Source organism: Hetaerina americana, unplaced genomic scaffold (genome assembly GCF_022747635.1).
Source record: "Hetaerina americana unplaced genomic scaffold, ioHetAmer1.1.p SCAF_58, whole genome shotgun sequence".
NCBI lineage: Eukaryota > Metazoa > Arthropoda > Insecta > Odonata > Calopterygidae > Hetaerina > Hetaerina americana.
The window spans coordinates 2,919,805-2,943,688 of record NW_027287183.1 but is presented as its reverse complement, the minus strand read 5'-3'; the positions used below and the strand labels follow the sequence as shown (position 1 = coordinate 2,943,688).

At 42.1% G+C, this 23,884-nt stretch overlaps 1 protein-coding gene across 1 annotated transcript; it reads left to right on the top strand.

The window, feature by feature from the left end:
- The first annotated feature begins 16,927 nt into the window (after nt 1-16,927).
- Nucleotides 16,928-23,499, top strand: LOC139694860 (uncharacterized). The gene is made up of 6 exons (XM_071593383.1): nt 16,928-16,958; nt 17,077-17,249; nt 18,609-19,097; nt 19,286-20,321; nt 21,036-22,084; nt 23,485-23,499. The coding sequence occupies exons 1-6, from the start codon at nt 16,928-16,930 to the stop codon at nt 23,497-23,499; spliced, it is 2,793 nt and encodes a 930-aa protein (XP_071449484.1).
- The last annotated feature ends 385 nt before the right edge of the window (nt 23,500-23,884 follow it).

Sequence of the window (23,884 nt, the reverse complement as noted above, 5' to 3'; positions counted from 1 at the left end):
AGAGTACTCCGATTACAAAGAGTTTAACTCAACTGTCTCTAGTCGAAAACTTAAATCAGCGAGAGAGCAGTAGAATCCCTTCAAATATTTATGAGGTCCAGAAGGAGTTTAAAAAAACGTCTCTTGACTTTTTAAACCGATTAAAACCATCATTCGTCAACGACGATTTGTCACGACAACCCCATAATCCCCGGAATATGCAAAAAGAAACAAGCAGAAGATTACCTTTCAGCCATTCCGTCAGTTCATCCCAAACACCGTAAGCACGTGGAGAGATCACTCAACAAAATGCGGGCGTCGAAAAATCCTCAAACAAATCTTCGGGAAGAACGTAGAAATGAGAAGCCCCTCGCGTCTCGGAAGCGGTTTCTCACCGGGCCCCGGAAGACTCGTCGAGAACGAAAACAAAAGACGGAAACTTCCCCCGGCCGCGATGACTCGGGGAGGATCGGCGTGCGGGAGAGTCAGAAACCGGCGAAGAGAAGCGCGCCACCGTCGCAGCCAGAGCGAAACGCTTTCGTCGGAGTCTCCGACCGTACTGCAGCATGGGGAGCGCGCGTCCCGAACCCTGCCCCCTCCCCGCGGACTCACACACGCGGCGGCGGCGGCGAGTCCTCCCTCCCTCCCCGGGCGGTCGCGCCCCCTCCAGCGCCGAGACGGAGAGGCCGCCCGCCATCCGCGTGGCGGTCGTCCGATGGACCGCGCTTTAAAGTGGGCCCGACGGTCCACGACCCGGCGCGCCCACCGAGGAGGACCCTTCCGCCCCGCATGCGTGTCCATGGGTGGGCAATCCTCCGTAAACAACACTGACTTACACCCAGGAGCAACACGAAGGTGGAAGTTTGGCAACAAAGATAATTCCACCTTCTACTCCGTCAATAGTTGACAGTTATTCGAGAAAAGTTCATCAAATAACCATCATTAGTGTTGTTTAATATCTCCGGGGAGACTTGTGAGATAATTGCATCCCATTGTTGGTGGCGTATTTTTTTGTAAATTGAAGGTAGGATTCCTAGGTGAATAACCGTAAATCCTACCTAAATATATAGTATGTACGAGGGTAGCTAGAAAGGTTCTCGAAATCACCGCCAAATGTCAGCGCTAGCGCAACGAGTTTCCGCTTAGTAATAGGTAATCCTTCATGAGTAAACTCGCAACGCGTGGGCATTCGTGGGCGTGGGCTCTGGGAAGAGATCTGTGGTGTGGACGCTTCTTTATTGTTGTCCCCGTGTAGTGATTTGTGAAGATGGAAAAATTGAGATTCGAGCAGTGATTAAATATTTCGTAAAGAAAGGTTCGTAAGCAAAGGAACCTCATGCCGACTTTCAGAACACTCTGATAGGGGACTCTGCACCTTCTTATTCCACTGTTGCCAGGTGGATATTGGAGAAGTTTGGTCGGGACAACTTAGATGATGATCCGCGTAGTGGTCGGCCGAAAAAAAAAGCCACTGCTTAAGAAATTATTACAATAGTGTATAAAATGGTCATGTAGGATGGCCGACTGAATGTGCGAGAGATGGCGGAAGCTGTAGCAATGTCATTTAAACGGGCACATCACATTTTAACACTGGAATTGGATAGGAGAAAATTATCTGCTAGACTCTTGACGCAAGAACAAAAACGTATCAGAATGGAAACTTCCGAATCATATTTGAACCATTTTAAGAGCAACCAACAATATTTTCTGCGAAGGTTTGAGACCACAGATGAAACTTGGATCAACTACTGTACCCCAGAGACAACACAAGTGTCAAAGCAGTGGAAACATGTTGATTCACCATCACCACCAAAGAAATTAATGGTAATATGGTCGGCTGGAAAGGTGATGGCTTCAGTTTTCGGGGATGCGAAAGTGATTCTGCTGATAGATAACATTTATTCCCACTGGTCAAACAATCACTGAAAACTAACCTCCTGGACCTGGACTAACCTCCTCAAAGATAAGATACACGAAAAGAGCCAGGTTTGGCAAGGATGAAAGTCATCTTTCATCAAGACAATGCACGTCGACACACAAGTATCCTTTACGATGGAAAAAATATGTGAACTAAGATACGAGTTGTAGCCACACCCGCCTTATTCTACTGTTTTGGCTCCATCAGATTCCCATCTTTTCCCCAAGCTCAAAACGTTCCTCTGTGGAAGGAGATTCTCTTCGAACAAAGAAATTACCGCCGGAGTAGACGAGCATTTTACTGGACTGAATGAATCTAATTTTCGAGGTGAGATCAACATATTGGAACATCGCTGGACCAAGTGCTTTAGTGTACGGGAAGGCTACATTGAAAAATAAAAAAGTTTAACTCAGGTTAGTCGTTTCTTGCCCAGCTCAACGCTTGCCCAGCCTTGTCCCAAAAATCACAAAACTAGACATCCCATCGCAAACCAAACAAAAACGCTCTGCATCTATCTTGCCCGTCTCCTTTGGATTTCTACCAAGACGTTCCTCTGCTTCCACAATATGTCTAGCACTTCCTGGTTTATTTACTGTTCTCCACACCCAAATTTCAAAAGCCGAAATTCAAAAGAACTATCAGTTTGCTTCAATGACAATGTGCCTACGCCACGTGCAAAACCAAACTTCTTGTCAAATTTTCCACATTTCTGAACACCTTTACTCAACGTCCCCGTCATCAATTCCCCCTCCTTGTGAATACTTCTTTGTTCAACATAATATATATATATATATATATATATATATATATATATATATATATATATATATATATATATATATATATATATACATGAACCATAAACACAGTAATCAACCCGAAGCCGAAGGTCGATTTGGTAGGTGATGGCAGAGTTTATCCAGTACTAAGCCCGACGGCGTGTGAATTTCACACATCAGGGTAGGGGGGGCCAGTTCCTTTCCCTGTGCTGGTTATGGTTTCCCAGGAAGACCTGGAAAAATCACTTTAGCTTGGGTGGTGCTGCAGGTACCCAGAGTGCCTTGCCCGGGAATCGAACCCGGGACCCTCTGGTCAGCAGTCCAGCGCTCTACACACTGGACTACCGCGACGTATATATATATATATATATATATATATACATATATATATATATATATATATATATATATATACATATATATATATATATATATAACACTTTTTGAAAGTCTCACGGACGTGAATAATAATGTATAACACTTAGCACTAGTGGACACAGACAAAAACACAGAAACACAAAAAAACAAAAAAAGTGAGTCTCTTTTTTTGTTTCTGTGTTTTTGTCTGTGTCCACTAGTGCTAAGTGTTATACATTATATATATATATATATATATATATATATATATATATATATATATATACATATATATACACATATATATACACACACACATACATACATATATATACATTTATATACATTCAATTATATATACATTATATATATATATATATTATTATTAGGTAATCTACCGGTTAAGGTAGGCTTTTGGATGGACAAAGCTCCCAAATAAATATTCTGTAACTCCTAGCAAAACACATCATCCTACTCTACATCAGGTCTCTCTTCATCTCTGAGTATCTTCTTCCTCCCTTCATCCCGTCCAACATTCCTATCCTGTTCCTTCCCTTTCCTCTTTTGCCCAACATTCTCCCCTCTATCAAAGTCTTCAACATCCCGCTGCCGGTCAATACCCCCTTCATCAACTTTTCCTGCCTCCATAGGATTTCTCCCAATAAACCCCTCTCTTCGCCCACCATACCAAGTACTTCCTCGTTTGTTTTCTTCTCTGTCCATTTCACCTTCTCCATTCTTCTCCACACCCACATTTCAAAAGCCTCCAGTCTAAGTCTATCCTCCTGCTTCAATTACCACGTTTCCGCGACGCACATAGCTACGCTCCATATCAAAGTTTTTACGAGTCTTTTCTTAACATCCTTACTCAAGGTCCCTGTCATCAACTCCATCCTCCTTGTGAAAGCCTCTTTGCCTAGCGACATTCTTCTCCTTACGTCCCTACTACTTTGACCGTGTTGGACCAAAACACAACCGAGATACGTAAACTGTTCTACCTGCTCTAGTTTTTGCCCACCTATTTTAATGTTTAGCTTAGCCTTCTTCTTTCTATAAAATCGCATTACCTTTGTTTTATTAATATTGATTCTCATCCCATACCTGTTGCACTGAATTTCCAATTCACTAAGCAATGCTTGCAACCCCTTGGCTGACTGACAAACTAAAGCTTGGTCATCAGCAAACCTAACTGATTTTACGAATTCCCCGCCCACTTTCATTCCTACCTCCAGGTCTTCCCATATCTCTTTAATCATTTCCTTTGCATAGAGGTTGACCAGCAACGACGATAATGGGCAACTCTGCCTTACACCTCTTCCTAACACTGCCCATCAAGACTCCCCATTCACCACTCGCGCCTGGCAACAACAGGCAAATACCTCCTGGTTGTGTTCTATATTCCTCTCGATTAATAATCTCATTACTGCAATGGCATCACGCATCCCTCTCCCCTTCCTAAACCCGAACTGTTCATCCCCTAAGTAATCATTTGTCCTACTCTTTATCCTTTTGTTAATGATCCTGAGGACAAATTTATCTGCGTGAGTTATCAAACTTATTTATTAAACGCAGGATAGGGATGTGGGACGGGATGAAGGGAGGAAGAAAGTACTCAGAGCTGAAGAAGGACCTGATGTAGAGGGGTATATTGTGTTTTGCTGGGGATCACAAATTGTTGAATTAGTAATTTTGTCCATCCAAAAGCCTATCTTAACCGGTAGATTACCTAATAATAATAATTATATATATAATATATATATATATACTATATATATATAATATATACTGTATATCCCTCCCCGGACTACAACCTTGACGTGGTGGAAGGGCTTGTGCGTTCCGATGACCCCTAGAGCTGTGCTGGCAGGAGTAATAATAATTGCTCCTGGTAGGGTCACCCATGGGCAGTGTTAGGAAGAGGTGTAAGGCAGGGTGTCCCTTTATCTGGAGGCAAACAAGCCTCAAATCCGTTATATTCTCTTTCTATGATATTTCTAAGTTTGCTGATCTAATAACTCGATCATAATGTTCCTCGATATGTTCCTTTCATCCCTCTTGAATCTTTCCTCGTCCAATCAATAATTTTCCCTGCGTACTGTTTCGTTTGAACGGATTTTCCCTTCTTACTTCCCGACCTTGCTTTCACTTCTCTGCATAGAGCACTCATTTTCCTTAGTAAGCTTTCCATTTCCTCGCACTGCCGCTTCCGCCACGCTTCTTTCTCCCCATTAGTTTCATGCCTCCGAGTATTATTTATCTCTTTGTACGTCCTCATTCCTAATTCTATGTTTGCATCCTTCCGTCCCTTTTTCTCGCCCATCTTTGCAATCATCTCATCTCTACCCACCGTGTCCTTGTTCTCTTCTTATGTACCGTTCCTACATTTTTGTTTGCAGGTCTCAATATCACTATTGTAATTGCTCTCATTTTTTCTATTGTATTCGTCCCACTCAAATATTCGTCAACATCCAGGTGGTACCCCCTTCTTTCCGTTCCGGTTAATGCTTCTCCATTACATTTCCCCTTTCCTTTCTCATCCTCTACAATCTTAAGTTACCCTTCATCAGTCCTAATTATGATTTCAATCTTCATCGGCTACCTGAAAACTGTGAATTAATCACGCTGTTCCGAAATGTGTGCCTAAGCACAATATATGTAGTCTAAATGATTACCTCCTAAATCTCATGGCATTTTCAATATATGCATACGGCTTCTGTGGTACCCAAAGTGCGTTCGTTATAATCAACTCTTATCTCCTGCAGAAGTCTATTGCTCTCTCCCCGCGGTCATTCCTTGTTCCTAAATCGTATGCCTCTACCTTACTACCATCTTTTCCTTACGCTTACCGTCGCGTTCCAATCCCCCATGATTTTTGAATATTTCCATCCAGGAACACCCAAAATTAAACTCTCGAGTGAGCTATCCTTATCTTTGTCAACTACTCTCTCTATGTCTAACCTCGCTGGTCTATTTTCTTTAGCGTACAGTTAGTTCCTCTATACATATATTCCTTTCACCTCTCTTCGATCTTTTCTGGTTCAACTGGTATTATTCCCGACTTACCTCTAATTGCTAACACAGATTTTCCCTCCTTGCTTCCCGACAGTGTTGTAACCTTCTGGTATTACGCACCAATTTCACCACTCCTCATCAAACTTTCCATATCCTCGCATTGCTTCGTCCACCACGTTTCTTTTTCTTTATTTTTTACCCGACTCAGTTTATTATTCAACTCTTAATACTTACTTCTACCTGACTCTGTATTCCCATCCTTAAGTATCATTCTTTTTTCTATCTTTTCAATCATCTCGTCCGTAATCCATGGTTTCCTTGTCCTTTTCCTATCTGCTGTTCTTGTTATTTATTTTTTGGCTTTCAATTTTCATTTTTTTATTCGTTTCCATTTTCCCTTTATGGTACCCAGCTCCCTGACCTCACATATAATATGCACTTAAGCCTGCTGATACTCTTTCTTTGACGTTCTTGCCAACGCTTCCAAATTCCATCGTCTTTTCTGTTTTATTATGTAAAATTGGAAGCTACATTATTACTAAATTGTGGTCGAGTCCGCATCCGCTCCCGGGAAGATGTACGAATTGACCACACTCTTCCTGAATCTGTGCCTAACCAGTATATAATAAAACTGATGCCTTTCTGAGTCACCTGGCATCTTCCATGTACTATAAACGACCACGTATACCTACGCCTTTTGCGGTGTCCAAACCAAGTGCTGGTGATGACTAACCCTTGTCTCCAGCAGAACTCAATTGCATTCTCCCCGCGGTCATTCCTCGTACCTAAACCGTAGTTCTCCACTTCATTACCATCTCTTCCTTTTTCTACCGTCGCATTTCAATCCCCCATCACTATCAAATGTTTCCCTGCAGGAACATGCGTGATTATGTCCTTTAACTGATCGTATCGACTTCTTCCTCCTGATTGCTTGATGGCATGTATACCTGAAAAATGACCAAGTTTTTCAGTTTTGCTTTTACCCCTACTAGTTATATTCTATCTGTGGCTTGTTCTATTTTTAATATGCTTCTTCCTACGTTTTTATTGAATATTATTGCCACTGTTATCTGACTCTGTTCACTTCTGCTCTATATTACTCTACGTATGACTATCACTCCAGTAATCCCCGCTATCTCACCTCAAACAGCCCAAAAATTGGGTGTTCGTAATTGTCTTCAACGTAATGTACAAAGGTTAAGTCGAAGAAGGGACTATAAAGTCTAAATCTCCCCCCGATGAAAGTAGTTACATAAATGAATAAAATATTAATATTTCCTCTCTCCATCTCTAGCTTTATATTTGTTCATTCTTCTTCCCTCAAAATCGTCCAAACATTCCAAGTCCCTGTTCTAACTAGTGCGCTTCTCTTCGCCGTCAATGTCTCTTCCGCTTTGCAAGGATTTCATGAGATGACGACCGTGGGAGCCTTGCCTCCCCCGCCGCCGAGTGCGACACGCGGCCGAGTCCCGCGGTGTTGCAGTTCACACATGGAATGCTTCAAATAGTACGCAATATCAGTGCCAACTGAATTTAACTTGTCAAACGGGAAACAAATATGGCCATAGCAAAAAGAAAATACATCCATGGAGCAAATTATTGCTGCATTCAATTAGACAAACTACTCACAATTAACGAGCGGAAGCCAAAGGGAACATGGCAGTACGAGTAATAGGAGGAAATGGAAGCACACAAGCCTATCGATTTTTCTGAGCGTCCTTATGGAGAAAGAAAAATTCATAACTGCCCCAGAAAACTGCGAAGATAAATACGTGGATAGAGCCAAAAGGGGATATAATAGAGACTTGGCAATCATTCATCACGGCATTAATACTGCGTTCAGAGAATTTAGGAAACGGTGTTGTTGACTAATAAAACTTATGAGAATTCCATCGACATCGTACCGAGGTAAGTTCACCTGTTCTACAGATTTGGAAATGATAAGTTTCATGCAGAAATTCTGGTTTCCTTATATTTTTCCTTTAAGGCAACTAGAACTGCCAAGATTCCCAAAATTTCAAAATGTTTGCTTCAAATTTAATCTAAAGCTCAACTTTTCAGAATGATAAAGGAAAAAGAAAATCCCACTCCTCTCTTTCCCCTACGTTTTCTCATACTTATTACATTCTGTCGAAATGATATGCTTTTCATAGGAAAAAATACTAAATCACTACTCGTTGCCGTCCATTCATGTATGGCTACGTAATACGTCGAGTAATCTTCACTGTTACTTGCTGCAAGAGTTCCAAATTCAAGGTGAGAAAATATTAAAATATAAAAGAGCTATTTATTTGTGGATTTCCGCAATAAAGCCCTAATATATTCCAAGGGTAGCATAGATTATACTTGAAGACACAATTGTAAAAAAATAATTTATGTACCTTCAGATATAGTTGAGGCTTTTGAGGCAAGGGTGTGGAATTAAATGGAAAAATAAAATGGATGGAAAGGAGAACCAACGATGAAATTCAAGGCAAAATAGGGAAGGAAGATGGCCATTGGGTTAACTTCAAAGGTGTTACACGTAGTGCAAGAGGACGGAGGAGATACTGAGAGACAACGAGATGCTGAAGACGGTGATGGAGGGAGGAATTCTGGGAAATTGAGACAGGAGAAAGAAAAGAACAGTAATTCTGGATAGAATTAAGGGAGGTAGACGGATACAGAGCTAAAAAAGAAGTTATTAGAATGTTAAGTATGGGGTCAATTGATATTTTATGATGCTGGTTAGGACTTTGCAGAGGTGCGTAGCTCTGGAGTTCATCGCAAGCCAACTCTAGCGCATTGGACAACTACTAACAATGATTACATTAACGGATAATGCCAAAATATCAGTTGTAGCGAAATGTCCAATGAATGAAATGATAACTAAACATGAAATATATACTAGTCTGTAAAATAAAAAGAGGTCTAAATTATTGATAAATATTACTCTCAGGGTTATTCTGAATATACTGATTTGACGTCGTCGCAGTCTAGAGGTAGAGAGTGAACGTACCCTGGGTTCAAACTCCGGACGGTGCCTCTGGGCAACCCGAAAGAAAAGTGAAGCGATGAGACTTGCCGGAACCAGGACTTGATGAGAAACGGCATGTGGCGAGTGAAAGCAAGGAATTCCCTCACTTTGGCACCCTTAGGGCTCCAAGTGAACTCTACCGTCATCTCCCGGAGCCAATCTTCGGGTTATTTCCGGGTCTGCACTGTGGCAGTGGTCAAACAAAAATCACAAGTCTCCGGAGAATTATGTTAAATACCTTGGACTTGTGACTTAAACTACATTCAAATTTATGCACACACACCAAGTGCCAAAGGGCGTCATTGAAAGTTTTCAACAACGTTTGAATATTTAAATGATATTATTTGTTGAGATATTTTCAAAGACCGACTATCGTTGGCAATTAAAATCCTTCCTAGATATAATATTCCCATCCGGGGAAAATTAGAAGTATTTTTATAACAAATGACGGACAACTAAGTCAATGGAGAGAAGTACAACTAATCGTATAGATAACCAATAGCACATTGTCATGAAAATGCTAGCTGTACCAAATAAAAGTGATGAGTGATGTCGTTTCTGGGAAAGTGTTAAAACAGAAATACTTGATAAACATTGAACTGCCTCAATACAACTCATGGAATCGATGAGTATCATCATTAGTGATTTCAAGTGTCACACATAATACATATATTCCCAGGGTTATTTTTTTACTGATTCTCGTTACAAAAATGGCTTTACATTCACAATCTTTGATTTTGTAATGTCTGAAAAACAAACATTTAAAAACATAAGCATTATTAAATTTTATACAAAAAATTAATGCAATTCAAATATTTTTTCTAATTTATGAGGCAGTAGGAGGGATGTTTGTGTCATGCATTTTATCACTTTCTAAAATTACGTCATTTATTGGGAATTCAAGAAACAAAAGCATATGAATAGAAAATTCATTTATGTAGCTATGATAATAACCATGAGATTTTCAATGCGATCGGCCCAAAGGTTATGTAAAATTACTTTTAGTTACGAACGTATTTTTGCAAAAGTATTTACGTATAACATATTTGTAAATTAAGAAGAGGTGTGAGACGAATTTGGCCGACTGAGAATCACATTGTTAGCAAACTGTGGCATTTCAGCCAATTTCAAATTCCGTTAGAATATTTTCCGAATTGAAATAATTAATGGCAACGCTCAGCGTCGGTCTCAGCTCAACTCCTTGCAAGAGCATAAATATGGAAACGTTTTCGATGTACAGGCGTGATCGGCTGGATATGAGGGCTCGGATTGACCTGAGTGAAGTTCAATAATACACGTTGCTTCGGATTCGAGAATCCACGACATAAAATCGCTACTCATCCAATGCACACAAAAAATGGAAACATAACTCTCAGCAAAATCACAAGGAGGCTAGGTTACTCTACCAACGTACACGGCAAATACGTATGAAGTCAGCTTCACAAGGAAAATGAATTTTGTGATCGTACTACTGATAAAGTGAGCCATTAATATTTTTTAAATTCGTGAGCTAAGTCCAAAAGAACATTACATTAGCGTTACACTACATTAGCACCATTACGATCTCATTAGCATCTCAATTTGCAAGTGCTACAAGGTTTGTATAAAAAGTATCGGGAAAAGTTTCGGAAAAATAGATTTATTTTCGATATTGCTACACTGCCTCAATATTCTTCATTCAGTACATCCCTTGAGCGTCGACACACACTTTTTTGCCCTTGCGACTTTTTCGCGACTCGAAGTCTCCCTGGTAGGCGGATTCCGGAAGGTCCTTTAAGGGTACGCGGGCAAGCTTCTTTGACGGCTTGACTAAAAATTTTTCCTAAACCCCCCAAACAAATGCGTGTTTGTCATTTGGTCACGACTAAAAATGTGTTAACCTCTTCAAAATTGACTAGCAATTCACAGAAGTGTATGCACTGCTACTAAGCCCGTTTATCTCTATGATTGAAAGAGAGTAATTCTAATGGCCTGAGTATCTATTCGTAAAACTACATTCGACCAATTCATTGATAAAGTGATTAATAATGCTGTTGAATGATTTTATCCCATCATTCATGATAAAATTGATATATTCACACCAACACACTATTTATCCAGTAGTACATATCCTAAATGATTTACTCCATATATGAAACACTTTAATAAACAAAAGTTCTCTCCATTAAATTTATAAAATTGCCAGTGACATGAAAGATTACAAACATTTTGCCTTACTTTTTAATAAATGTAAGAAATAATAAATACGTTTTACTCTAATTATACTGATAATAGTCAAACAAATATATCGGATATTTAAATTTCTTCTGGCACTATGTCAATAGCCAAAGAAAATCATGTAGATTACCAAGAATTAATTTTTCCTGGTAAGTCTGTACTGAAAACCCTTCTTACATAATAAACTTGTTGGCGATCATTTCCCTAAGGTTTCCACTTAAAATTCCTCTATCACTCAATTGAATTTTCAATGAAATAATATAATTTGTTTATCAAACTTAAATCTCTCCAACAATGAAATTTCGCCCCACGTAAAGCACACTGATGTATCTGAAGGGACGGGTCTTGATAATAATATTCCTCCACTTCTGCTGAAGAGGAGACGACAGATTTTTTTCAGTGGTATCCCAATCCTTACTTGTGGTGCTTTGTGGAGAGCACTTTAAGTGCTCGAATCCATCCGATAGGTTATTAAACTACAGACCCCTAGACACCTTTTCATTAAGAGTAGACTAATTCTGATGATAGGCTTCTCTCCACCCTTCAACCTTTTACATCCATCCCTAATGGTGGAAATTACCTCAACTGTTGGTCACCTCTTTTAAATCTACTACTAATTCTCTTTAGGATGTGTTGCAATCCATTGATGTACCCATTATATAACTTATGTAACATGTCATTGTGTAATGTTATCTTACCAAAGTTTTGTAAGACTCCTCTGTAATCCCCGTTCATAAAAATGGGATAAACATGACGTAATAAACTACTATCAGCCAATTAATATTCAATTAGCCATGCATGAAACTTTACAGAGTTCAGTACCTGGCAGGCTGAATCATCCTCAAAGTGAGAATGCCTTAGCCAATGAACTAAATGGCTTCAGGCCAGGCAAGTCCGCTATTATTAACCTGGCTCTTTCTCAGCATGATTTAGCATTAATTTTACAGCTCCACTACCAGGCTAACACCATCTATTGTGCATTTTCCAAGGCCTTTGATAGGATGCGCCATACCTTATAACTAAACAGAGAAAGCATATCATATGAATCATCAACTCAAAATCTTCTCCTCAGAGCAACATCTTGTGTTCTCCAAGGATCATACCTTTTCCATATTCTTTTTCTTTTATTTACTGACAATGATGATTTCCAAATCTTGTATTTACTGTTATTTAAAGATGTTGCAAATACCACAATTTTTAAGACAGTATTTCAAAATAGTCTCCGGAGTTTTTTTGATAAGCTAAGTAGAATCCAAAGAAACTTATTTCTCTAGAATTTTAAGATTGCTTCATAAAATTCAATTAGTAACAGTCAACATCTCAGAGGAAAGTTCTCCTAATGCACCCATAAATCTCTTTTTCTTTAGTAAACCTTCAGCTGAATTCTCAAAAGACAACTTAGCCATTAAGGAAAGAAAGTATATGAGATTGTCAGCTTAATCAGTGAAGTGCTCTTATACATATTCAATGTCAACATCGGGGTGGAAGGGAAAATCTTTAAAGTAAGTAATTAGCTGAATGTGCTCATTAATCAATTTTGAAATCAAAGTTTAGGTGAAAGTCTACGGTACCAGTTGCAGAAACCAGAATAATAATAATAATTTTTATTTGCCCAATATATGAATTTACCTACACTGCCACACAATATAGAAGACTTGTGACTTATGCCTAAGCCTATTGTTAAAGTTTTCCTCCTATTTCTTTTCTTTTAAAAGATTAAAATGCCTTTCCATAATCTACTAGACGATGTGGAAATTATTGCCCAATCAGCTACACCTTCAACCCATGTACTTCAAAAGAAAAGAAATGGATCAGGCAGTGGCTGAAAATGTTCCCACAACCTCAAATCCAACACTATTTTTAATCCACCACATTAATCTTCTGTGTCCTTTCCTAAAGGGGCCATGGCAGCCAGTAGATAGAGCACTGGTCTACTGACCGGACGACCCCACTCCCTCTGGACACCCTTAGCTTTATCCAAATTGTATAAGTTTTTGGGCACCAGATCTTCCTGAGAAAGAACAGGGAGCATGAGGAAAGGTAACCCTCACCCCAATGTGCCAATTTCCCAAACCATTGTGCTAAGCAATGGGTGAGCTCCATTATCACCTATCTCACTGACCTTCAGGTTGATCACTGTTGAACTAACCGTTGATTATATCTTGAATTAATAAAGGTGTCATATTAAAAACAACATTGAGAAAGGCATTGGGAAGCAACCTCAATTATTTGTCCCATGATCTTATGATGGGCACATATTAGACTATGAGTCCTGGTATCCATGAGATACCCTCCCACTGGACTGTGTGCTGTGGCCAGCAGTGGGAAAGGGTAGGCCCCTGTTACAGTCTTCACATGAAATCCTTGCAAAGCAAATAGGGACTAGGAATATTAGGACTTTGTTGAAGATGGGGAAATTAGAAAATATAAAGCAAGAGATGGGAAATATGGATATTTAAGGGCTGTGCAAGGTGAGATGGAAGGATAGTGGGGCTTACTGGAGCATTAGTTCAAGGGTAATACACAGGGAAGGGGAAAAGAGCCAGCAAGATGTGGCAATAATACTGCACAAAAAGGTGGGAAGAAATGTAGCAAGCATAAAGAAGGTAAATGATAGAATATTAGGTGAATGAAGATGACATTCAATACATTTGGACCATTAATCAAAATTAATAAAGTATATTATTTTTATTAGAAGTAAAAGTTGAATCAACAAACTCAGTCACTATTCCATTCTAAAGCCAACGAGTAAGCATGGGAGAATGAAATGGATAGGGTAAGTAATTTATAAAAGGAAATAATTGAGGGTTTATTTAATAGTTATGGAAGATTAGAATGTATTGATGGTCAAAGGGAGAGATGGGAGTGAGGAGTGGCACAATGGTTTAAGAACAAGAAATGACCAGGTAAAGAAAACAGTACAGTTCTGCAGGGGACAGGGTTTAATCATAATGAAAACCTGGTTTAACAATGCAGTAGATGTATAAGTATGACTGGAATTACTGGAGATTCAGAGAGATATTGTTTATACTATAAAACGTTTATACACAGATTTAGGTACGGTGAGATTTTTGCAAAGGAGGAGATTTGGATTAAAATCATAATTTAATACTAATGAAGTGTAACATCAGATTCAAGAGGATAAAACAGGAAGGAAATAAAATGTAGAACCATAACTGGGAAGAAAAGAAGGGCAGTACCAGGAATCTCTCGAAAACATTATGAGGCAGGACAGGGAGATGGTTAGAGTAGTGGAAAATTGGGGAAATATCAAGAAATGGATATTGAAAGCCTTAAACCAAACTTTAGCAACAGTAAATAAGCAAATGACCAGGATACCATGGACTGCAAATTATATAATTGAGATGACAGATGATTAAAAAATATGGAAGAATTCATAAAAAGGAAATTGGTAGAAGAAGGTACCAGGAGATAAAGCAATGAAGCAGGTTCATTGGAGAACAAGATTGGAGACTTTTGAAACGTAGATTTGGAGAAGGTAGGAAAAGGTGAAATGGACAGAAAGGAAAGTAAACAAAGATGTATCAGGTATGTTTCTGGTGGACAGACAATTGTCAGGAGATATCCAAGGAAGGCAAGAAACAGAGCAGACACAGGGCATTTTAATAGGCAATGGAATGTTGAAGACGATAGATGGCAACATATTAGGCAAACAAGGACGGGCAAGGAAAGGGGTGGGCATGTTGGATGGGAGGTAGAGCATATGCTGCTGCAGATGGGCAGAACTGAAGAAGCATTATTGTATTGTGGTTACACAGGTTTTATCTTGTTTCATGATACAAAAAAATTTGGTGAAGCTGTTTGTACCCATCCAAAACCTGACCTAAATGGTAGACAACCAAATACATACCAAATGAGTAGATATGAAATGGGGGACAGGTTTGCAGATAACAGAACTTTAGTTATCCAATCAGCCAAGGGGTTATAATCATTGCAGAGGCCATTGGAAAATTAGTGCAATAGGTATGGGATGCATTAAATGTAAACAAAAGAAAATTTTGTGGTTTTCAAAAAAGAGAAAAGCTAAGTTAAATATTAAAACAGGAGTTCATAAACTAGAGAAAGTGAAATGGCTTTCACAATGTGGTAGTGTTTTGGATCAAAATGCTCCAAGCAGTAGGGACTTAAGAAGAAGAATTCAGTTAGACTAAGGCATTTTCAAAAGAAGGAGAGAATTGACAATGGGGGCATTGCTTAAGGACGCTAAGAAAGGGCTGCTAAAACTTAGATATGGAGTGAGGCTTTGCACGGAGTGGAAAAAGGTGAAATGGGCAGTAAGGAGAACAAATGAGGAAATGCTGGGTATGATAGGGAAGGAGAGGGGGTTTATGGGAGAAATCCAAAGGAGGCAGGAAAGATGGATGCAGAGCATTTTGACTAGCAATAGAATGCTAAAGACTGTGATAGAGATGAGTGATGTTGGGCAAGTGAGGTATAGTGGATAAAAGATAAGGATGTTGAACAGAATGACAGGAAATGGAATACATGCAAAATTGGAGAACAGTTTATAATAGCGTGGAGTGTCTGATTGTGTCTAGTGAGACAAAGTCAAGAAATGTTGGAGTGTACATTTATTGTGTTCATCCTTAAGCTACTTAACACAGTGGACTACTGGATGGTAATTTTTTCCAACCTGCACTGAAACAGAATTTTATGTAAGCTTAAATTTCTTCATCTCGAATATCTTGGAGTAGGCTCAAAATTGTGGTATGGAATATTTTCTACAGTAGAATATTACCTTATTATTTCATAGTTTTCCGTACTTAATGTCTTACCACTCCCGTTCCAACCCTAGAAAAAAAATGACAGTGGACAATGGAAACATATCATATAGATCATTACATGAAGTTTTGGATGGGTAAGTTAGAATACTTCTTATTTCTCAAGACTATAATATGATTAATCCCAGTTTCAAAAATTTGAAGTATCTTTCCCTGAAGGGACACAGTCATTCATAAAACAAACTTTTGGAAACTTTTTTGATACAATTAATGGAGGAAGTAAACTTTTGGGTGCCTAGTTTGATTCTAATATAAAGAAAAGGAATGAGTTTGAATTGAGCAAATATTTGTATTCCTTGAAGCTATATAGCGTTTTTCACTAAACACATAAAATTGCACAATTAATTCTCACTAATCCTGTCCCAAGTTATTCCACAGAGCAATTGTTGTTTTACCCAACAAGAATGAGGGTGCTGGCAGAAATATTTTCCCCAAAAAGGAGCAGAAAATGAGCTGTCTACCAGAAGTAAAAACTTGATGCAAGAAGTTTTGTATCATTTCAGATAATTTAGTTTAAAATAAACAAGGAAAGATATTTTGTGAATGATATTTGCCATTGGCCCATGTTTACAGGATGGGCATCTTGCTGATTAAATCAAAGTGTGCAATTTTGTGCAAGGATTCCTCAAAAAGACAGAAGGGATGAAAGTGTTCAGAGGATGGGCCAAATCCTTTGGGCTCAAAGTCATGCCATGTCACTGGGATATGAGGGATGAAATAAGGTTACAAAATGTAAGAAATTAAAGTAGAAAGATGACAATACAGGGTAGAAGAGATTGTATTCATATTCTGAGTAAAGAAGTGAAACAGCTTTTCTTTGTTGCTGAAATGTACACATTTTACTAAGATGGCGCCGGCTGGTAGTGTTGCTGTTGACGGTACGGCTCATAAAATAAAAAAATAGTAGTCAGGCATGCAAGTTTTGCTCGAAAAGGGTTGTAAAAGGTGTAAGATGTTATGTTTGTGCACTTTGGGTTCATTCTACATGTGCCCAAGTTGATTTATCTGACATAAATGACGAAAATGCATGGCTGTGCTCCTCGTGCATTCTCGATGAGAAGGACGCCGCTTACAAACGTGACCTTGCCTCTAAGGACAAAGTGATATCCAATTTACTACGTGATATGTGCATATTAGGTGAAAAGAACAAATTCCTGGAGGAAGAGAAGGTGAGACTAGAACAGGAAGTAAATGCCCTTCGTAGCAATCAGTGGTCAACCGTCCCGAATCATAAGTCAAGATTCACTCGGCATCACCCTCTGACTTGTACTGATTCGCCATTTTAGTGACTAAAAACAGTTTCGAAGTCTTAATGGATGATCAACAATTAGCAGATGTGGTTTGTGATGGAGATATCACTTTGATAACCAAGCAAAAACTACTTCGGCAGAACCAAAATCCCCACAAAGGCCGTTTACTAAATAATTCGTCGCATCACAAGCTAGCAAAGTCGAGTCAGGTGCCTTGTTCAAACATAACTAAACCAAATTCCAAAAAAACTGCGGGAGATGCCGCAGCAGTAACGTTTAACGGGGTCATCCGCTAATGTGCATTTCAATGCAACAATTTCAGAGTGTAAAAATCATTCGCCTTGACTGGGACTCGAACCCAGTTCCCTCAATATCCGGTCGAGTGCTTTAACCACTTAAGCTACCGAGGCGTCCTCTTAAACTCAGAAATTTTAGGGCTTTTAAAGGAACTAGAAAAAAAGCCCCAAAATTTCAGAGTTTAAGAGGACGCCTCGGTAGCTTAAGTGGCTAAAGCACTCTACCGGATATTGAGGGATCTGGGTTCGAGTCCCAGTCAAGGCGAATGATTTTTACACTCTGAAATTGTTGCATAACTAAACCAGTTTCCCAAAATAATTGTGACGGAAATGTTTTGTTAATCGGGGATTCGCTAATTAAACACGTAAATATACTTGGTGCATCTAAGGCAGTTTTTTCCAGGGATAAGGGCGGAGCAGCTAAAATGAAAGCAGAAGACATAAAGATGAACAGTTCCACCCAACCTGATGTGATTGCTGTCCACATCGGCACGAACAATGTCAAGAAATCAAAGTCTCCTGAAGAGGCGATGGGAGTGTGGCGGCGCAAGGAGAGCAGACGGAACGCACGGCGGAATTTATTTGTTCCGAGTTCCGGAAAGTACCACCAGGGGGACACGGCGTCGGTACGACGGAGAAAGGTGGACGTCGGGCGAGAGAGTCAGTCTGCCGCGAATGAAGAAGCAAGCTGTACGATCGCCCTCTGTAAATCCGTTTCGATAATAAACCCGTTGAGTTTAACGCTCGAGTGTAATTTTTCCTAACGTCCACTAGCGTAGAAGGATACCCCTTCATTGGTGACCCCGACGTGATCACGCGTGAGCTAAGGTTTGCATTTTTTTTTTCTCGTTCTGTGACTTGAAGCGCCACGTGGTGCAAAATGCCGCCTCCAAGCAACGGGTCGGAGGAGTCAATCGTAAACAGAGTGACGATGCGAGTTCCACCTTTTTGGCCAGAAAAGCCGGCTCTATGGTTTTCGCAGCTGGAAGTTCAGTTCTCGCTAGCGGGAATAACGAGTGAGGCGACGAAGTATTCCCACGTGGTCGCCCAGTTAGACAATCGCCACGCGCTGGAAGTGGAGGACATTATTGTGAATCCCCCCAGGGCAGACCCATACCAGAAGATCAAGGAGGAATTAATCCAACGACTTTCCGTCTCACAGGCGCAGAAAATACGGCAACTCCTTGAGCACGAGGAGTTGGGGGACCGGAAGCCATCGCAGTTCTTGCGCCATCTACGGACGTTGGCTGGCGTTGCCGTGCCAGACGACTTTCTGAAGACGCTGTGGATGAATCGCTTGCCATCCCACACACAGTCCATCCTGGCCTCACAAGACTCGCTGGAACTGGAAAGCCTGTCGAAACTAGCCGACAAGGTGCACGAGGTGCCGTGCCCCCCGCAAGTCGCCAGGGTCACGCCGCATTCCGAAGTGGAGGAACTTCGAAGGCAGATAGCGGCCCTTACACAACAGGTAGCCGCGTTGACTGCTTCTTGTCCAGATTTTCGCGGACGGAAACGTTCCAAAAGCCGACAGCGGCGTGCCCGCAGCCCTTCCGCGCCTCCAGATGCAAGGTGGTGCTGGTATCATGTTACTTTTGGTGCTCGCGCGACTAAGTGCCGTTCCCCGTGCGCCTATAAGTCGGAAAACCACGAGGGCAGGGCGTAATTGCGGCCGACGCCCGCTGCCCCCAGCCTCGCCGCCTGTATGTTGTGGACTCGGTGACGAAGACAGAATTCCTGGTCGACACCGGTTTCGATCTTTGCGTTTACCCGCGTAAGCTGGTGAAGGGACGACAGCCACTTTCTACCTACCAGCTATTTGCCGCGAACGGGACGGTGATAAAGACCTACGGGTGGATAGACTTAGCCTTGAATTTAGGCCTAAAGCGGGACTTCCGTTGGCGCTTCGTCGTGGCGGATGTCGATAGGCCCATCATTGGCGTGGACTTTCTGTCCTTTTACAGCCTTTTAGTGGACGTCCGCCGGCAGCGAATAACGGATGGGATAACGTCGTTGGGCACGGGCGGTCGCATTGTGCCGTGTTCGGTCCCGCAGGTGAAGACTGTAATCGAATCATCGCGATTCCATGAGATTCTGACCGAATTCTCAGAGATCACTCGCCCAGCTGGCACACCGAGGGTGCCCCGGCACACGACCATGCATCACATCAAGGTGACGTCCGGACCCCCCGTCGCCTGCAAGCCCCGGCGACTAGCACCAGATAAGCTCGCCATCGCCAAGAAGGAGTTCGACGAGATGCTACGCAGCGGTACGGTCCGACGGTCGGACAGTTGTTGGGCCTCGGCTCTGCATCTGGTGCCCAAGAAGGATGGCGAGTGGCGTCCCTGCGGGGATTATCGCGGTCTCAACGCGCGGACCATTCCCGACCGATACCCGGTGCCTCATATCGCCGATTTTGCGCACAATCTGGCCGGCAAGACTGTATTTTCGCGTATTGACCTCGTACGCGCGTACCACCAAATACCTGTGTGCCCCGACGACATTTCAAAAACGGCAATCATCACGCCATTCGGACTCTTTGAATTCCCGTGCATGCCGTTCGGCCTGAGAAATGCAGCCCAAACATTTCAAAGGTTCATCGATGGGGTGTTAAGGGGTTTGGACCACTCGTACGCCTATTTAGACGACATTTTAGTCGCCTCGATGGACGTTGAAGAGCACGAGCGCCATCTACGTGAGCTATTTGCGCGTTTGCGGGAGTACGGAGTGCTTGTAAATCCCGCCAAATGTGTGCTAGGTAGGACGGAAGTGTCCTTCTTAGGCTACTGTGTCAGTGCATCCGGGGTTAAGCCGACGACGGCGAAAATAGATGCGATTAAGTGCTTTCCTGTCCCGGAAACTGTGAAAAAACTGCGCCAATTCTTGGGCATGATTAACTTTTATAGACGGCTCATTCCAAAGGCTGCGGCAATCCAACTGCCACTTAACGATGTCCTAAGGGGGGGAGTAAAAGGGAATGAACCTGTGCGGTGGAATAACGACTTGGATCGTGCGTTCAATGAATGCAAAGACGCCCTCGCGCAAGCGACGTTTCTCGCGCACCCAGACGTCTCTCTGCCCTTAGGCCTTTTTACGGACGCGTCGGACGCCTCGTTGGGCGGAGTCTTGCAGCAGAGTACGAGCAACGGTTGGCAGCCACTCGGTTTCTTTACCCGTAGACTCACTTCCACGCAGCAAAAGTACAGCCCGTACGACAGGGAACTGCTTGCCGTGTATGAATCTGTTAAATATTTTCGGCATATGCTCGAGGGTCGTGAATTTTCAATTTTTACTGACCCTAAACCCCTGATTTATGCCTTCGCCCAAAAACCAGAAAAGTGTTCCCCGCGTCAGTTTCGGCATCTAAATTACATTGCCCAGTTCTCCAGCGACATCCGTCATCTTTCAGGCAGCGAAAACGTAGTCGCGGACGCCCTTTCAAGGGTAGAAGCTGTGAGTGGTGCCATCGATTACAGCGCCCTCGCACGTTCTCAGGCGGAAGACGACCAGCTCAAACAGCCCAACGATTCCCTCCGGTTGAAAATGATGCGCATTCCCGAGTGTGAATTTCAGTTATATTGTGACGTGTCGACACCATCAGTCCGCCCTTATGTAACTGAACCCTTCCGGAAGCCAGTCTTTGACTCGCTGCATTGCTTGTCACACCCAGGAATACGGGCTTCCACCAAGTTGGTCGCAGAACGGTTCGTGTGGCCCTCGATGCGCAAGGATTGCCGTGCATGGACACGCGCATGTATTCCCTGCCAGCGAGCGAAGATTCATCGCCACACAGTGTCCCCTGTGGGAGGCTTTGCGCCGCCCACCCAGCGTTTTGAACATGTTCATATCGACATTGTAGGCCCCTTGCCGGTTTCCGCGGGATATCGGTATTGCCTGACGTGTGTCGATCGTTTTTCAAGATGGCCAGAGGCGTTCCCGGTTAGGGACGCAACAGCTGACACGGTCGCCAAGGAATTCTTTCGGAATTGGGTGGCTCGCTTCGGCACTCCACTCCGGATTACGACGGACCAAGGCCGACAGTTTGAATCTCATCTGTTCAAGCAGTTGGCGGGGCTCACCGGTTCGAGGCACCTGAGAACCACGGCTTATCACCCCGCAGCAAATGGCATGGTGGAGAGGTTCCACCGCCAACTGAAGGCAGCCATAATGTGCCACCAGTCGGATGGTTGGCCGGACGTCCTGCCAGTAGTGCTGCTCGGTATACGAGCCGCCTGGAAAGCAGACATTGGGGCGTCGCCGGCGGAGATGGTTTATGGTCAACCACTCCGTCTACCAGGAGAGTTTTTCGTCCCTAGCGAGCGGCCGGCGGACGACGACCTTAATTTCGCCGCGCAGCTACGGCAACATTTCTCCACCATACGACCAGTTCCTGCGTCACGCCACGGCAAGAAGTCTGTCTTCTTGCATCAAGACCTGTCGTCCTCATCCCACGTTTTCGTGAGAAACGACGCGACAAAGGTTAATCTTCAACCACCGTACGAGGGTCCCTTCCCGGTCATCCGAAGAGAGCCAAAATTTTTCGTGGTCAACGTCCGAGGTAGTGAGAAAACAATTTCAATCGACCGCATAAAACCTGCCTACACTCTTGAGGAGAACGACGGGACGAGCAGCGCAGCACCCGCATCTCTTCGGGACAAAACACACCCAAGAACCACCACTGCTGCACCTGCCGAAGAGCCGAGAGAGACCCGCTTTGGGAGGAGGGTCCATTTCCCAAAGCACCTGGAAGATTTTGTACCATAGAATCTCACTTCTTTTCGCTAATCCTTCCTTTTTCATTCTTTAGTGGCCTAAAGTCTACAGAGGGGGTGATGTGGCGGCGCAAGGAGAGCAGACGGAACGCACGGCGGAATTTATTTGTTCCGAGTTCCGGAAAGTACCACCAGGGGGACACGGCGTCGGTACGACGGAGAAAGGTGGACGTCGGGCGAGAGAGTCAGTCTGCCGCGAATGAAGAAGCAAGCTGTACGATCGCCCTCTGTAAATCCGTTTCGATAATAAACCCGTTGAGTTTAACGCTCGAGTGTAATTTTTCCTAACGTCCACTAGCGTAGAAGGATACCCCTTCAGGAGAAATCTACTGACTGATGCGTGAATTGAAAAAACTTTTTCCTAAATCTCGTCTTATCTTCAATTCAATGTTGCATAGAAGAGATGTGAATATCAATTACATTCGTGACATAAATGAAAATATTAGATGGGCTTGTGAAACGCTGGGCGTCATTTACTGTCATGTAAACGAAGAACTGAATGATAAGTGCCTAGGTAGGGATGGTCTTCATCTAAATCATCAAGGTTCTTTTTTACTTGGTGATACGCTAGCTAAAGTGATAAAACAGGGAAACTAGTTAGCGCTTTGGCTGGTGACTTATTGGTGAAACCAGACAAACTGAATTGTGTTGTCACTAAGGTGGATATTGCTATGAAAGATAGTGCTAAGTCTATACAGCAGCCCGTTCATTTATTGCATCAAACGCCCTTTCTGATTTGGTGGTGTTTCATCTTAACACCCAATGCCTGCGTAACAAAGTTCCGGAACTCGAAGTGTTTTTAGATTGTCATAACCCAGATATTGTGTGTCTTTGTGAGCACTGGATGTCAAAGGAAGAAATCTCTTCTCTTATTATACCAGGCTTTTCTGTTCCAAATTCTTTCTCTCGCTCTGTACATAAAAATGGCGGTGTATTAATATTGGCTCGGGATGAAGTTGCTTTCATGCTTGCTGATCACAGTTCTCATGCGACTTTTGATGGTGTCAACACCGAGTGGGAATTTGAGTCAGCAGTTGCTAAGATTATTATTGGTGATGTGTCTATCTTTCTTGTTACTGTTTATAGATTGCCTCTTGGTAATTTCCAGCTATATCTAAACAAATTAGGTAGTATTTTGGACATACTTGTTGGCTCTTGTGAGTCTTCACGGATTATTCTCACAGGCGACTCTAATTGTGATATGCTATCGAATAGCCGCAAAAGAAAGGACTTTTTTAATCTTTTGAGATCTTTTAATCTTTTTAATTATGTATCTTCACCAACTCGGTGTACTAACCACACCAGAACCTATTAGATGATATTATTTCCAACATTGATCCAAAGTTAATTACCACTAAAGTTATTTCCTCTGACATATCTGATCACCATCCAGTTCTGTCAAAATTTTCTATTACCCAAAATACCACTGCTAAATTTTGCACCATGCGTTATTATACTGAACCTAACATAGCTAGTTTTCTCAGTT

Excerpts from the sequence above, each read along its gene's own strand:
- LOC139694860 (XM_071593383.1), top strand. The coding sequence starts at position 16,928 with ATGGCGCCGGCTGGTAGTGTTGCTGTTGACG. Across the intron at positions 17,250-18,608 it reads AATTCCTGGAGGAAGAGAAG|CTGGAAGTTCAGTTCTCGCT; the intron begins GTGAGACTAGAA and ends TGGTTTTCGCAG. Across the intron at positions 20,322-21,035 it reads AGAGCACGAGCGCCATCTAC|GCAGCGAAAACGTAGTCGCG; the intron begins GTGAGCTATTTG and ends GTCATCTTTCAG.